At 41.4% G+C, this 16,478-nt stretch overlaps 1 protein-coding gene across 1 annotated transcript in view; it reads right to left on the bottom strand.

Moving 5' to 3' along the window:
• SUSD1 (sushi domain containing 1) overlaps positions 1–16,478 on the bottom strand; it is a 129,031-nt gene that overhangs the window by 95,029 nt on the left and 17,524 nt on the right. The window contains exons 4-5 of the mRNA XM_041762146.1: positions 6,300–6,452; positions 5,453–5,632 (exon numbers count right to left, since the gene is read on the bottom strand). Coding sequence (XP_041618080.1) covers positions 5,453–5,632; positions 6,300–6,452 — 333 coding nt within the window. The remainder of the gene's footprint in view (positions 1–5,452; positions 5,633–6,299; positions 6,453–16,478) is intronic.

Raw genomic sequence — 16,478 nt, 5'->3', positions numbered from 1 at the left:
TCACCACCCTGTGGTAGTCTCATAACCAGCAACCTCATTCATTCTGCACACTCAAATGACTCCAACCATTTTTTTTTATTTAAAGATTTTATTTATTTATTCATGAGAGACACAGAGAAAGAGGCAGAGACACAGGCAGAGGGAGAAGTGGGCTCCTCACAGGAAGCCTGATGTGGGACTCGATCCTGGACCCCAGGATTATGCCCTGAGCTGAAGGCAGATGATCAACCACTGAGCCACCCAGGCAACCCGACTCCAACCATTTGTAAGTGACATGTGGTAATGGCACTTACTTGGCAAAAAGGATAACACAAGAGATTTGTTGCACGCACCCAGGAAGTCAATATGGTTCTCCTTAATGTTTTAAAAGATCAGTATGTGGTGTGGTACCAAAAAAAAAATCTATTTCAAATAATTACCTGGAACACAAAAGATAAAAACGCAAGACAGGTGTGCTGCCACTGTGTCGTCCTCTCTCACCCACGGCAGATAGCACAAGTCAATCACAGCACTCTTTGTGGCCAGGTCTAGATGTGAATCTTCTCCACACACCCCCTCCCCACACCCCTGACAAAACTTCAGAGAAAGCAACACAACAAAATTTGTCTGCCGCCCGCTCACCTGAATTTGTGTTCCAACTTACATCAAAACTTTTTCAAACGCTGCCAACTTTGCAGAGATGAGATTGAGCTCTACCACGAGAATCTCAAAAGATGAGTTGACTCCAACACGGTACCACACCGTGTACTTCCACGCCCTTCTGCTTTTCCTCATCACCTCCCATTTCCAGCACTCACAAGGGTCGCTTCAACATGGAATTTGCCTTCTAGAAAGTGCCTTGGGTTCTCATCTTAATACATAAACTAGCGACACTAGCTAATTCATTTCCTATCTCTGGTTCTTAATGGGATATGATACCCACCATTAGCTGTAAATACAATATATCTGAAATGAGAAATAAGCTAATAAATCACCTCACAAGGCATTTCTAAAGATCAGATGAGACAATGTTTATAGAAAACCACCTTAAAGGGTTGACCCTCTTTAGAGAATCAGGCTCTACTATTAGACTTTAGAAACCATGTCTCATTCTTATCAACCAACTCAAAGGAGAAACTCTGCCTCTGCAATCAGCCCACAGTGCTGGGCTACCCACCTTTTGAGGGCCATATGTACAGATATAGGGAAAACCAGGAGTCAGCCCCAAGGCCTCACTCCTGGTTCATTAAAGCACAGAGATGTCATGCCAAGTGAGAAGCAAATGTGGAGATACAGAAGACAAAGTAAGAAGATGTGGAATCAGGAAAAGACATGAAGCTCGAGGGCTGAAACAAAAGAGGGGCCAGGGTTTCAGCAGGGCTTGGCCACATGATAAGTTGGGATGGCAGATGAGGAGCTAACTCCATAATGCCTGCCATGGTCTGTGCCGCCTTTTGGAGGGGATTCAGGGTGCTTCCACAGGCCTTCAGTATGCTCTCAGGTATGCTAGGCACTGTGCCAGGGAGTGAGAGATCATGCTGAGGAGGACGCCATGCTTGCGGGGCTTCTAGATTCACAGTCCAGTAGGAGTGATATAAACCACACAAAGAATCATAAATCAAGTACTTACATATTGGGTACTAAGAAAGAGAACACTGTCACTCCTGACACTTTCAAGCTGAAACTTGAAATATGAGAAGGAGCTTGCAATGCCCAAAACAGGGAGACTCCATCAACAAATGAGTGAATAAGCAAAATGTGGTGCATACACAGGATGGAATATTACTCAGCCTTAAAAAAGAATGGAGTTCTCACTCTTGCTACAACATGGGTGAGCCCTGAAGACATTACATACGCCAAGTGAAATAAGCCAGACATATAAAGACAAATATCATACAAGCCCACACATATGAGGCACCTAGAACACAAATTTTCAGTGACAGAAAGTAGAATGAGGGTGGGCGGCTGGGGGACACAGGAGCGGGGAGTTATTGTTTAATGGCTCCAGAGTTTCTGTTTGGGGTGATGAAAATATTCTGGACTTAGATAAGCGTGATGACTGGGCAACACTGTGAATGTACTTAATGCCATTGAATTGTGTACTTGGTGAAAATGATAAATTTTATATTACATATATTTTGCCACAATATAAAAAAAAAATTTTAAGCTGGTTGGCAAGTAATGTAAGTAATGGGAGAAGCATATGCAAAGGCCCTGAAGCTGACAAAAGCCTGACATGTTGGTTGGGAGAGAATGATAGCAGATGTAACCTACAGAAAAGCCAAAAGGCCTATTGGCTTCAGAGGCCATGGTTAGAAGTTTGGATTTTATCCTGAAAGACAGATTTATTTTCTCCCCAGAACCCTCTACCCGGCCTACCTATCCTACAAAGCACTCCTCACCGCTCTCTCACACAGCAAGCAAACCTTGCAAAGGGAAGAGCACCCAAGTAGCCTCTTCCCTGGAAACCACCCTATTTCCCATCTTATCCATTCTTATCCATTCTTCTCACATAATATGTAGGAGTTCGTGATGTACCTGTGCTTTCTCTTCTCCCAGACCCCAGTTGTTCTTAGTCACAAGATCTACAGGATATCTAGCATCGGCCCTGGACTCTGGATTTATTGTTGATGACAACACAGTTGGAAGTGTTTCCTTCACTTTGCTTCTGGCTCGGCTGAATTTTAAAAATTTAAAATAAATTTTTTTTAAAATTTTCTTTAAGCTTCCACATACATTGTGCACCTTTTCTGAAAATTAAAAAAAATCATAATAGAATAATAGGAAACACAAACTCGAGGTTGATTCTGACTTTTCCAGAGAGCTGATGGAAGGGTGGGACTGATGCTTTCATCTGCCCCTACCTAAGTCAGAAGAGGGAGCCACAGAAGTCCTGGCATTAGAAGCTTTCCTCCTCACTTCTGGCTCTCACCCCTGAGGCCTGCTCAGATGGGGGCACATGTCACAGGGTCCTGGCCACGGCAACTGAGCCTCCAGGGTCACAGTAATGGGAAGAAGGCAAACAATGGGATCCACCAACGGTACCTTCTCTGATGGGGAAGTCTGGTAATTCGGCCACCAAAGGTGCATCTGTAACACACAGCTGCTCCCTCCCTGAGTATCTGCTCCTCAGCAACATCCAAGTTCACAGTTTGCCAGTGTTTTTAGTGGAAGTCCCAATTCCTGTGGCTTTATACCTCTGAGCTGAAAATACAGTGCCGGCTGGCATGCAGCCCAGATTCTGAAGCCCGAGGGATGATGAAGGATAAATAAGAAGGGGTGTGCTCAGAGGAGCAGACACAGCCTGGAGGAGCCAGTGGCCATGTGGGGAGGAGGTGGAGGGTGTCAGCAGGCAGACGGAGCAGTTATTAGACGAGGGAAAAAGGAAGTGAAGATCTTCCAAATAACAGTTCTTTGGGGAATGTAACAAGTACTCTTCTCTAAATTAACTTTCCCCATTCTCAGTCCAATAATCCAGATGACTACTAGTTCTCAAAGTCCCACAAACTCTATTATTGGGGTTTTCCTATATAAATCCTTAGGGAGTTCTTTGATATGCATTATGGCACATTTTAATTGAAGTTCTGCATTTAATTGATCCATTGAAAGATAATGTTAGAACTAAAATGTACTTTTAGAATTTCCTAGCCCCCCAGGATGATAATTAACTATTAAAATGTGTTTAGAGCCTGAATCGCAAATCAGAACAGCGTTAAGAATTAACTTAGCCAAGCATATCACTGAGATTTCCCGGCTACCCAGTAAATTCAATGAAAACTGTTTTCTTTTTTCCAAAATGGAAACAGCTTTGTTTCTTTGTCTAATACATTTAAAATTCTTTGACTACAGAAAGAATATCAAAATTGAAAATCATCCAGGATCCCCCCCAAGGGAGTTACCACTGTTTATATTTTGCTGTATAACCTTCTAAACTTCTGTAAACATATACATACATGAGTTTTTTAAAAAAATTTTTTTTTATTTATGATAGTCACAGAGAGAGAGAGAGAGAGGCAGAGACACAGGAAGAGGGAGAAACAGGCTCCATGCACCGGGAGCCCGACGTGGGATTCGATCCTGGGTCTCCAGGATCGCGCCCTGGGCCAAAGGCAGGCGCTAAACCACTGCGCCACCCAGAGATCCCCGAGTTTTTTAAAATTAATGTCATGTTATTCATATAGTTGATAACTCAATAATAGACTGTTAGGACTAATTTATATCAATAAATATAATTTTCCAATGTAATTTTTATTGGCTGCATAATATTCCATTTCATTATATGTCATGATTTATTTAACCAGCCTCCTATTGATAGATATTTGGGATTGTTTCTAATTTTTCACTTACAAACAACTATAATTACAAAAAATTATAAAGATGAGTGTTTTTTGCTTCTCTCTACAAAACAGTTTAAAAATCTAGGTAAAATGGATGATTTTCTAGGAATATGTAAATTACCAAAATGGATACCAAAAAAGGATAGGAAACTTAGACCAGTTAGTACAGGATTTTTAAAGATAACCCAAGGACTACCTCTCCAAAAAAGCCACATGCAGATAATTTGCAAGTGAAATCTCCCAAAGCTTTTAAAAGTCTATTTATAGTCCAGAAAATGAAGAAAGAAATTCTTTCACATCCTTTTTTTAAAATTTAGAATAATACTGACACCAAACCCAACAAAGATGGCATAGAAAAAAATAAACCTGCCTTGTTAATGGGTGACGGGCACTGAGGTGGACACTTGATGGGATGAGCACTGGGTGTTTTTCTGTATGTTGGTAAATTGAACACCAATAAAAATTAATTAAAAATTAAAAAAAAGAAAAAAATAAACCAATCTCGCTTCTGAATATCAATGTAAAATTTCTAAAGAAAATTTAGCAAAAATAATCCAGATGAAAAGAATAAAAAAATCCAAAGACCCAGAATCCATTCCAGATACTAGTATGTAAGACCATTATCTGCAAATAATATAACCTACCATATGACTTATTTAAAGCAGTAACATAGATGGCCACTTTAACACGTGTCTAAGAGAATGCATCGATATATAAAGTGCTTAAGAGCACTTGGCACATAGAACTGGATCAGTGTACATAAGAATATAAGTAGATATCCATAACATCAAATGAGCCAAGACCACAAATGAACAATGAAAAACTAAAACCACTGCCATGAAAGTCAGAAATAAGAAGACTCAAAATCATTACTACTATTTAAATTTTTGCTCTGAAAATACTAACCAAGTGGGTCAATCAAGAGAAACATGATTTTTATAAATATAGGAAAATAAAAGATGTTATTATTATTTGCAGAGGATAACTATTCCTAAAAATACCAAGAGAATACTAGAGACAAGGAACTCATCGGGTCTCCTTAATGCATTCAGTACCCGAAAGAGAAAATCAGAGAGAAATATGAAAACAATCTCAAAATGATAGAAGCTGGGAACCTGAACCTTTTGAAAACTCACCTTGACAATTTAATTTTGGGGACTCCCATGTGCCCGAGGCTGTGCAGCTTGAAACTGTATCTTCTGGACCACTGAAAAATCCTTCTTTGCAAGCATAACGAACCTGGCTGCCAAGCCTAGAAGTATAATTTCCTATGATCAAGCCATCTGGGACCTCAGGAGGGGTGCCGCAGTCTATTTCTGAAAATAAATTAACGTCAAATTCATTACTACTTGAATATGAATTTTCAAAATTCATCCTCTCTCTCTACCTCTACCCCATCATTCCCCTACCCCCCTACACACACCTGAGAGGTATTTTACATAGACTGATTCATTTCCATTTGACTTCTGGGCATGTTTCCAACTACTGTCCCTATTCAATCTTCTGGCCTTCCATAGGGAATAGCATCCATACAAGCACAAAGCTGATGGAATTTGGCAATCAACCTTCACTAATTCACACTAGTTAAAAAGAAGTCTAGCCCAGTAAAGTAGAAAATTTGAACTGCAAAATACCTTCCTATATATGGCTTTGTCATTTCCAGAGTCACTTTTCTGAGGCTGGTCCTTACCAGATCGGCTATGTTTACTACCTAAAATCACGTTTTAATAGGAGACTATCTATTAACTGCTAACAATCCTGAAGGTTACTAATTGTAGCTTTCAAAAAAAAAAAAAAGTAAGATAGCCAACCCCTTCTACCTTTGTTATTGGATTTCACAAGTTGTACAGACACGCAAAGGAATAGATAATCTCCGCTCACATCCCCAACACAGACGCTGTGGACCCAGGCTCAGAGCAGGAGAAAGTCCTCTGAGACCAGAATCCCAGTTTCAAAAAGCCTCCTTCTCTGGCATAAACCCACCTGTGCATGATGTGGCGTCTCTGGTCGGGTGGAAAGGCTCGGGCCCATTCTTTGGCAGGTATCCATCCATACAGTAGCATTTGAAGCTTCCATGAGTATTCACACACCGTCCTCCACGCCTGCACAGGCCGGAAACCTCACACTCATCTATGTCTTGAGACCCAGATATAAGAAGGGAGAGAAAAACAGAAAAAGGGGAAACACAGGGGCAGGGGGGAGCATTGGAACAGCCAGTTCTCACATTCTCAATCTACCCTTACAAAAATGGATGCATTTGTTTGCAACGGCATCATGAATTTTATTTCATTCCTCAAAGGTTCTTTTCATGTACCCTTTATACCATCGGCACTAAAAGGTTTTCAATAAATTCTTACCAGGATATTTTGGAAATTTACAAAAACCAATGACCATCACCAACTCTCTGACACCCAACAAAACGAGCCCAAAAAAACAATGCTGAAAAAATTTCAATCACTACAAAGTAAGGATGGCCTCCACCTCATATTAAAATATCTGAAGGATGGGGTGCCTCAGTGGCTTAGCCTGTCAAGCATCAGGCTCTTGGTTTTAGCTCAGGTCATGATCCCAGAGTTGTGAGATCAAGCCCCTCCTCGGGCTCCATGCTGGGCATGGAGCCTGGTTAAGATTTTCTCTGTCTCTCTCCCTCTCCCTCTGCCCCTCCTTTGTCCTTCTCTTAAAAAAAAAAAAAAATAGCTGAAGTAGAACTCCAAATATAAAACAATTTAAACCAGAGTGAAAAATTCTTTCTAGCTCCTGGGCACGGAATGGTGAGGCAGGTAGTATAAGAGGAAACTCCAGAAGGGTCTCATTATTTTTACCGAGATTATAAGAATTTATGATAAACTTCAATAAGAAAAAGACTATGCCACTTGGCAGACTTTTCCCCTAAATTAAAGATTACCAAAAGCACTAGGTACAGGGGTAAAAACCACACAGTAATTCAGAGACTGGATTACTCACTCTGCCAGTTAGCAGATTTTTTTCCCCCAGGAATGGCTTAGAGAACAACACTAAAATTTCAGGAACTCCATCAGAGCTACACACACACGAATTTCACCTAAAGGAAAAAATACCTTAAGTGAAATGGGACTTATCCCAGGACACTTGCAAGAACCATGGTGGGGGGTTAGGAGGCAGGGGAGCAAGAGATGAGCAAGACTGAAGAAAACCTGGTGGTTACCAGGCTCTGGGATTTTAAAGGCCAGTTATTTTGGAAGGACCAGTATAAAGTGGCCAATATTCTATTTTGCCAGGAAAGAGTGTTTTGTTTTGTCTTTTATTTTCTAAAACCTACACCAACACCACAATTTTACAAAAAAAGGAAGAATATAATATCAGAACTCTTTTAAATTTGTTTCTGCCTTTATTAAAATTCACTATATTCTCCTGTTTGTTTGTTTGTTTGTTTGTTTGTGGTCATGGCCCAATGGACTCCTCATCACTCACTAATCATTGTTTAGGAGCCAGTAATTCATTTAAATCCTGAAAGAGGCCCTACAAGCTACCAATTCTGATCAACCTACATCTTACTGCAGCAAATTTGGGGGAAAATCTGAGAGATCATCACTATAGATAATGGCCACTTCTTAGGGAGTCAATAGTGGAATCCATCTCTTCTCCCCTTGGGTTGGTCTGGAGACTTGCTTAAGACAATAAAATGTGAAAGTTAACCCTGTGCCTGCTCTGAACTTAACCGTGGAGATGACTGGTAGCTTCCTCTATCCCCCTGTTGGAACACAGTGGCCATGCTGTAAGGAAATCCACACTATCATGCTTGGGAGAGAAGCCATTCAGGGGACATCCTCAAATTGAGACACCACATGGAAAACTAAGGTGTCCTGGCCAAGAGTCAGCATCAAAGCCCTGGGATGTAGAAGCGGCCTTCTTTTACCTACCAGCCCAGCCCAGCCGCCAGCTGAATGTTTCCACATGAGTGAGACAAGCACCTAGCCATGGAACTGTGAGTAATAATAAAGTGCTGTTTTAAGCCATTCAGTGGAGCCGAGCAGGGGGTGGGGCAGGGAGTACCATTATAATAGATGACCAAAACGCTCTGGACATATGAAGAGATGCGGAAGTCCAAATGAGTTTAAGAGGATACTGTAATCAAGGTGCCTGGCTGGCTCAGTCAGGACAGTGTGACTCTTGATCTCAGGGTTGTGAGTTCAAGTCCCATATTGGGTATAGAGATTACTTAAAAATAATTTTTTTTTAAAAAAGAAGATATTGTAATCAATACAAAAAGAGGGGAACTCCTGAAGAAACAATGAGATTCTGGAAATTAAAAATAAAATATGAATGTCAAAAATAAAAACCCAATAGAGGCATTGAACCCAATAGAGGTTGGTCACTGCTGAAAACTAAATTTGCAAATTCCAACTTGGCAAACTCTCCAGAGCACCTGGGTGGCTCAGTGGTTGAGCATCTGCCTTCAGCTCAGGGTGTGTTCCCAGGGTCCTGGGATCAGGTCCCACATTGGGCTCCCTGAGGGGAGCCTGCTTCTCCCTCTGCCTGTCTCTGCCTCTCTCTCTGTATCTCTCATGGGTAAATAAATAAAATCTTTAAAAAAATTCTCCAAAAACATATAGAAAAAGAAATTATATGAGACAGAAGCTATAGGACAATAAACAATATAAGAACAGATCCAAAAGATGTAAAATTCCTTTTAGCGGAATTGTAGGGGGTACCTAGGTAGCTCAGTCAGGTAAGTGTCCAACTCTTGGTTTTGGCTCAGGTCATGATCTCAGGGTCATGGGACTGAGCCCTGAGTCAGGCTCTGTGCTCAGCACAGTCTGCTTGAAATTCTCTCTAGCTCTGCCCCTCCCGCTCATGCTCTCTCTCTCTATCTCTTAAATAAATAAATAAATCTTTTAAAAAGCTAATATCAAAGGAAAAATTTCCTCTGCTTATGTATTCACATCCAAACAGCCTTTTGAGGGGATCTCAGGGTGACTTAGTGGTTTAGCACCTGCCTTCAGCCCAGGGCGTGATCCTGGGGTCCTGGGATCAAGTCCTGCATCGGGCTCCCTGCATGGAGCCTGCTTCTCCCTCTGCCTGTGTCTCTGCCTCTCTCTCTCTGTCTCTCATGAATCAATAAATAAAATCTTAAAAAGAAAAAAAACAGCCTTTTGAGGCAACAGACATTAATGTTGAAAAGTGAGAATCATTCTGAATTTCATGGATTAAAAGAAAAATCTCTGAAAACAGGAGAGGAAGAAATGATAATCTATAATGAAGAGAAAACCAACCTGACCTAGGACTTTTTGTCTGAAACACCAAATAGGAATGGAATAATATTTACAGAGTTCTAAGGAAAAGGAAGCAAGACATAGTACTATATTTAAGTCAAGGAATGACACTTTAGAACATGAAGGATCTCAGAAATTATATTATTGACATTTCTTTTTTTTTAATCTTTTTTTAACCTGTTTTCTTAATCTTTTTTTTTTTTTTTTTTTAAGTTGGCTGCACAGCCAGCACGGAGTCCAATGCAAGGCCTGAACTCAGAACAGTGAGATCAAGACCTGAGCCGAGATCAAGAGTCGAATGATCAACCAACTGAGCCACCCAGGCAACCCCTGACATTTCTTTTCTGAAAAAGATTTTTTAAAGTATTCAAGCCAGTGAAAAACATCAGGATAAATCATGTCAAGAAAGGGGGAAACATAATTAAAAAAACAACAACAACAACACAACAAAATGAAATGAAACCAACAAAAACTCAGTTAAACAATTGTTGCTAATAGAATCATGGAGTTTGGGGTATTGTTTAACAGAGGATTCTTAAAATATATTTTTAGATTCATCTCCTAGCCTGCCCATCTGCCTCAGACTCCTCAAAAGACAGTGAGTGAATAAATGGATTTTTCGGTAGACTTCTGGTACTGGCAGTGCCAATCCTACAGGGCAAAAATGTGGTTAGGTAGTGATGGTATGGAAAAGACTTAGAGTTTCTAGATACTTATCAGCTCTGTATGAGTCACTGAAGTCATTAATCAGTTTGCTTTGTGTCCAGTCATTCAACAACCTAATAACAATGATTGTTATAATGAGAGCTAATCACAATGACTCCTGTATGACATCCTGTGCATGCCAGCCACTGTTCTAACACTTCACCACTTATTACTAATTATTTTCAACTCATTCCTCACAATAACCCCATGAGGAAGATGCTATTATTATTCCCATTTTACAAAGGAAGTAAGTGAAGCAGAGAGTGGGTTAGTAGCTGCACTGAAGTCACCCAGGTCAAGGGGTGGGAAAGTCAGAGCTTGAAACCAGATACCTGGCTCCAGGACCATACCCTTAACCACTAGCCACACTGTGGCTCCCATTACAATCGGACTGGACCATCATCCAACCAATAATTCCATCCTGGCCACAGGCATTGTCGAAGATGTCAATTGTCTTAATGAAGTCTGGAAGTACCTATCACCTATCCCTGAGATGAGCATGACATGATTTTTTTACTTTTAATGAGCTGCTACCTCTCAATGTTCACAAGCCATCACTCTTCTAACCTATTCTAGAATCTTGGCTGGGTAAACATGTTTAGTTCATTAGAATAACTTCTCCAAGTGGTGGATTCCATGGGGGCTCCAAGGTCATAACATGTTTGCTTGTGAACGAGAAACACTCTGAGCAACTGAGCAACCGGATTAACATATTTAACTAATCAAGGGGGAAATTCTCTTTTGTCCTATTGTATACACAGGACTATTTAACTTTATCCGCAGCCAGAACAATTCCTTACCAGAAAGTAGCAAAACTGAGCAGGACACGATGACCTGATCCCAGAGCCCCGGTGTTCTGTATTTACTCCTTTCATCTAACAGCCTCAGTTTGAAAGTCAAACAGACCCAGGTTTGAGAAGTGATTCGGCTACTTGCTAGATATATTAAGGTTCCTTAACCTTTCTAAAGCCCTTTTGTAAAATGAAGCTAATTAGGTCTTCAATACATGTTGGCTAATACACGAATGGGCCTTGCCTTTCTATGGACTCAGTTCTCCCTGGAGCACAAGCCACTCCCCCAGAGCCTGCACTTGCCCCTCAGTGTGACCATGAGCAATGCTCTCTCTCTCTCTCTCTCTCTCTCTCTCACACACACACACACACACACACACACACACATATACTCTCAGGGCTTTCCTGGCTTCGGTCTGGGGAGTGGCCACCTGGTTTGCCCCACTGGATGTGATGCTCTAGGGCAGAATCAGAAGACCCATCTGGAGGACCCTGAGCTAGAACAGGAGTGTCAAAGAGGCAAGAGTTTGGCTTTGGCAGGCGAGCCAGAGAGGCAAGTCTGAGAACGTGCAAGCCCTTGCCTGGAGAAGCCTTGAAAATCTGAAGAATCAGAATGGACTCGGTGAGAAAAGTGCACTGAAGAAATTTCACATTTATTCAAAAGCTCTCACAGTCTGCGCTTCTCCATATACCCAACTAAGAATCAGTTCCTTCCAACTCCATGCAGGTGAGACGAAACTTATTTCCTCACATCTTGGAAAGTCACGTCACTGGGTTTTTTCCTGCCATCTTGCCTTCCTCAAATGGCAAGTTCAGCCAAGAAGCCTACTTCTTAAGAAGCCACATTTAGAGGGACACAAACACCCATTTAAAATCAAGACTGGGGCAACCAGGTGACTCAGCGGTTTAGCACTGCCTTCAGCCCAGGGCGTGATCCTGGAGACCTGGCATTGAGTCCTGCATCGGGCTCCCTGCGTGGGGCCTGCTTCTCCCTCTGCCTGTGTCTCTGCCTCTCTCTCTGTCTCTCATGAATAAATAAATCAAATCTTTAAAAAATAAATAAATAAATAAATAAAATAAAATAAAATAAAATAAAATAAAATAAAATAAAATCAAGACTGGTAAACTCACATCATTCATTGCTCATATCCAGTGCTGGCAAGGATGTGAAGAAATAAAGACCTTCATGAAATGATTAGTGAGAGAGAATACTGGTGTGAACTTGTTGGAAGACATTCTGTACTGCAAAGTAACAATGCAAAGGTAGACCTTTGACACAGAAATTATTTTCCAGAATTTATAACAAAGAGATAATTATCTATAAGGACGTAGGTAAAAGGATGTTCATTATAGCATTTCTTATGATAGAAAAAAACACACGCCCAAAACAAAAAAAAAAAAAAAAGAGAGAGAAAAACCATGGTAGGGGAAAAAATAATCAGTTAAGTAACATAGTACAGCCACATAATAAATTCCATGTAGTTAATGGTAGGGTATTATATATCAATCTCTATATTAACTTTCACGTGTTATAATTTATATTTTAAAAGTACTGATCTAAAAAATAAATAAATAAATAAATGTACTGATTTTTTTTTTTTTTAAGATTGATTTATTTGAGAGAGAGAGAATGGGGAGGAGGGGCAGAGGGAGAGAATCAGTCAGATCCCTGCAGAGTGTGGAGCCCAACTCAGGGCTCAATGTCACAGCCCATGAGATCAGGACCTAAGCTGAAATCACGAGTCAGGGATCCCTGGGTGGCTCAGTGGTTTAGCACCGCCTTCAGCACAGGGCGTGATCCTGGGGACCCAGGATCGAGTCTCACATCAGGCTCCCTGCATGGAGCCTACTTCTCCCTCTGCCTGTGCCTCTGCCTCTGTGTGTGTGTGTGTGTCTGTCTGTCTGTCATGAATAAATAAATAAAATCTTTTTAAAAATTATGAAATCACAAATCAGACACTTAACCAACTGAGCCACCCATGCATCCCCCAAAAATGTACTGATCTTAAGTGTATATAGTTCGTGAGTTGTGAAAATCTCATACAACCATGGGGCCAACATCCAAAACAAGAGATAAAACATTTCGATCATCCAGCAAGTTTCCTCACGTTTCTTCCCAGCCAATCCTCCCCTCCCCTTAAACAATCACCTTTATTTAAAAAAAAAAAAAAAAAAGGAAGAAAGATTTTACTTTTAAGTAAAACCTCTATACCCAACATGGGGCTCGAACTCACAACTCTAAGCATCACACACTCCACCAACTGACCCAACCAGGTGCCCCAAAAAAACACCTTCTAATTTCTATCACTATAACTTATTTTTGCCTGTATTTCATATAAATGGACTCTCATAGTGCACATTTTTGTGAAGACCATCTTCTATACAACATAATGTCTTTGAGATTCCTCCTTGTTGTGCGTGTATCAATAGAGAGTTCCTCTCCTTGGTGAGTAGTACTCCACTCCAGGAATGCACCAAACTTGTTTATCCATCCTCCTGTTGATTGGACATTTGGGGTCTTTCCAGTTTAGATATTATGAACATTGTTTTTGTTTTGTTTTATTTTTTAAAGATTTATTTATTTATTAATGAGAGACAGAGAGAGAGAGAGGCAGAGACATAGGCAGAGGGAGAAGCAGGCTCCTCACAGGGAGCCCGATATGGGACTCAATCCCAGATCCTGGGATCACGCCCTGAGCTGAAGGCAAACACTCAACTGCTGAGCCACCCAGGTGTTCCTACGAACATTTGTGTGCAAGTCTTTGTGAACATATATTTTCATTTCTCTTGAGCTATATAGATTTTCTTAAAGATTTTTTAAAGATTTCCTTATTTATTTGTGTGAGAGAGCTAGAGTGAGTGGATCTAAGAGGGACAGAGGGAAAGAATCTTCATGCAGACTCCCCACTGAGTGTGGAACCCAACGCAGGGCTCAGTCTCACAACTCATGAGATCATGACCTGGGCCAAAACCAAGAGTTGGATGTTTAACCAACTGAGCCATTCAGGAGCCCCTTTAAGATTTTAATTTTAAGTAACCTCTACTCCCAGCATAGGGCTTGAACTCACAACCCTAAGATCAAGAGTCACATGCTCTACCAACGGAGTCAGGCAAGTGCCCCCTATATTTATTCTTACTGAAATGGAAAGATCATGTGCTGTGACTAAAATAACTTCCGTCTTCTCTTCATGGAGTTACATGTAGAGAAAACAGTATCACGTGTTACGGAAATAAAATATCATATAGTGGGACAATGTATGTTTACATGTTATTAATCTAAAATTATGATTGCAGGGGCACCTGGGAGGCTCAGCCAGTTGAGGGTCTGACTCTTGATCTTGACTCAGGTTGTGATCTCTGGGTCGTGGGATCAAGCTCCACATCAGGCTCCAAGCTCAGCATGGAGTCTGCTTGTTCCTTTCCCTCCTCCTCTGCCCCTCCACTCACTCCCTGCCCCTATATAAAATAAATAAATAAAATCTTTAACTATATATAAATAAATAAAAATATAAATATGATTGCAGTACATATGCATAGAGGCATCTTAAAAGAGATTTACTGGGCACCTGGGTGGCTCAGTCAATTAAGTGTCTGCCTCCTGATTTCTGGTCAGGTCATGATCTCAGGGTTGTGAGATCAAATCCCACAAGGGGCTCGGGCTGGGCACAGAGCCTGCTTAGGATTCTCTCTCTCCCTCTATCTCTCTCTCTCTCTGCCCTCCCCCAACCCTCTTAAAAAAAAAAAAAAAAAGAACTTTCCCAAAATATTAAGCATTGCAACCTCTGAATTAATATGATTTTTTTGTCCTTTATGCTTTTGCATAACTGCTTGACCACTCTATGTGAGTATGTGATTTTTTTAATAAATGGAAGAAACAAAGCTATACTCTTAGGGGGAAAAACACTGACTTATTCTTCTGTCTTGTTTTAGGAAGAACAATCATAGATCATCACAATCAGAATTTTATGACCCAATTATTTTTACTCTATCCCAGAGCTCTATCCTAGGGTAACAACTCTATTCTTCTTGACACATAACCTTTTAAAAAATTTTTTAGATTTTATTTATTTATTCATGAGAGACACATAGAGAGGTGCAGAGACACAGGCAGAGAGAGAAGCAGACTCCCCAAGGGGAGCCTGATGCAGGACCTGATCCCAGGACCCCAGGATCACCACCCAAGCCAAAGGCAGATGCTCAACCACTGAGCCACCCAGGTGTCCCTTGACATAGAACCTTTGCTAAAGCAATAGCTGAATACATGGAGAGCCATTTCCAAGGTCATGCTCATAGAGGCACTGGTCATGAGCAAAGAGCCTGAAGACAAAGGGCTACCCACTTCCTTCACAATCTTGCCAATATTGATAGGTTGCTTAGGAAAACCTGTTTTATAAATGCTTCAAAGCTCTTGTCCCAATTACCCCTCCCAAAACTTTAAATTAGTGGAGCAAAAAAGAACCATGTGTCCATATTTTACTACACTCAACAGGGCCTTGGGAAGCGAGAGGCAAGAGTGAAGTGTGGGCGGCATGCTCCTCCACTCCCCAAGAAAAACAACAGTGCCTTAGTCAAGGCCTCTAGTATTTAAGGGAAGGGTGCTTTGCTTTAAATATCTTCTAATTCGGAGTCTTTGGCCTCTCTTTCCTTCCTAAGAACTGGAGCAGTAGCGAGGGCCTGAAGCCATCACCCACCACCATGAGAGACCTAAGCAGGTGTTAGGGGAATCCCACAGGGAAAGTAATCAAGAAGCCACTGGTTATGAGCAGAGCTCTGGAGAGGCGGAGAATAAGGACTCCCCAGTGCACTCTTCCTTAGGTTTATCTTTCCCTGTTCCCTCCTTCCTTCAAAGTAGTAAAACATGACACTTTGGAATAAAACCCAGCTAAAACAAAGGATCGGGATTTGGGGAACAGAATCCCATATGGAGAGACCACTGGAGAAACCTCAGGACAGCTGCAAGCCCATTGAGCAATACCCCACACAGAGCCGGCAGAACCTCAGTGGGACCACACATCGTGTCGGAGTCCACAGCAGGCTGCTCCAGGACCTGAAAAAACTGGGCAGCTGAGAAGCTTGTGAGCCAAGGCTCACATGGAAAACAGGTTCCTGACCTGGGAGAGAAACCAACAGGCCGGTCTTGGCAGGGGTAGGGATTCACACCTAGGAATGAAGGTGTTTACTTCACCGCAGACAGATCTATGTGAAGCAGGCTCTCAGTAGAAGGTTCCAGAAACTGATGAATGGCAAGGCATTCACTGCCTCTAGGTCCTCTTTTTTTTTTCCCCTTCCCATTTCCCCATATCCTAGTCAAGGCTGAAATACCGTTACATTTCCCTAGAAGAAATGGCATCAGGCCCCTGATGCAGGAAATGAGCTGACGAAAAAGAAGGTTGTAGCTGACATCTGAGTCGAGA

The sequence above is a fragment of the Vulpes lagopus genome, chromosome 7 (assembly GCF_018345385.1).
Source record: "Vulpes lagopus strain Blue_001 chromosome 7, ASM1834538v1, whole genome shotgun sequence".
In the NCBI taxonomy this organism is placed as follows: Eukaryota; Metazoa; Chordata; class Mammalia; order Carnivora; family Canidae; genus Vulpes; species Vulpes lagopus.
The sequence above is the reverse complement of the archived record's forward strand: the minus strand, read 5'-3'. Positions and strand labels throughout refer to the sequence as shown.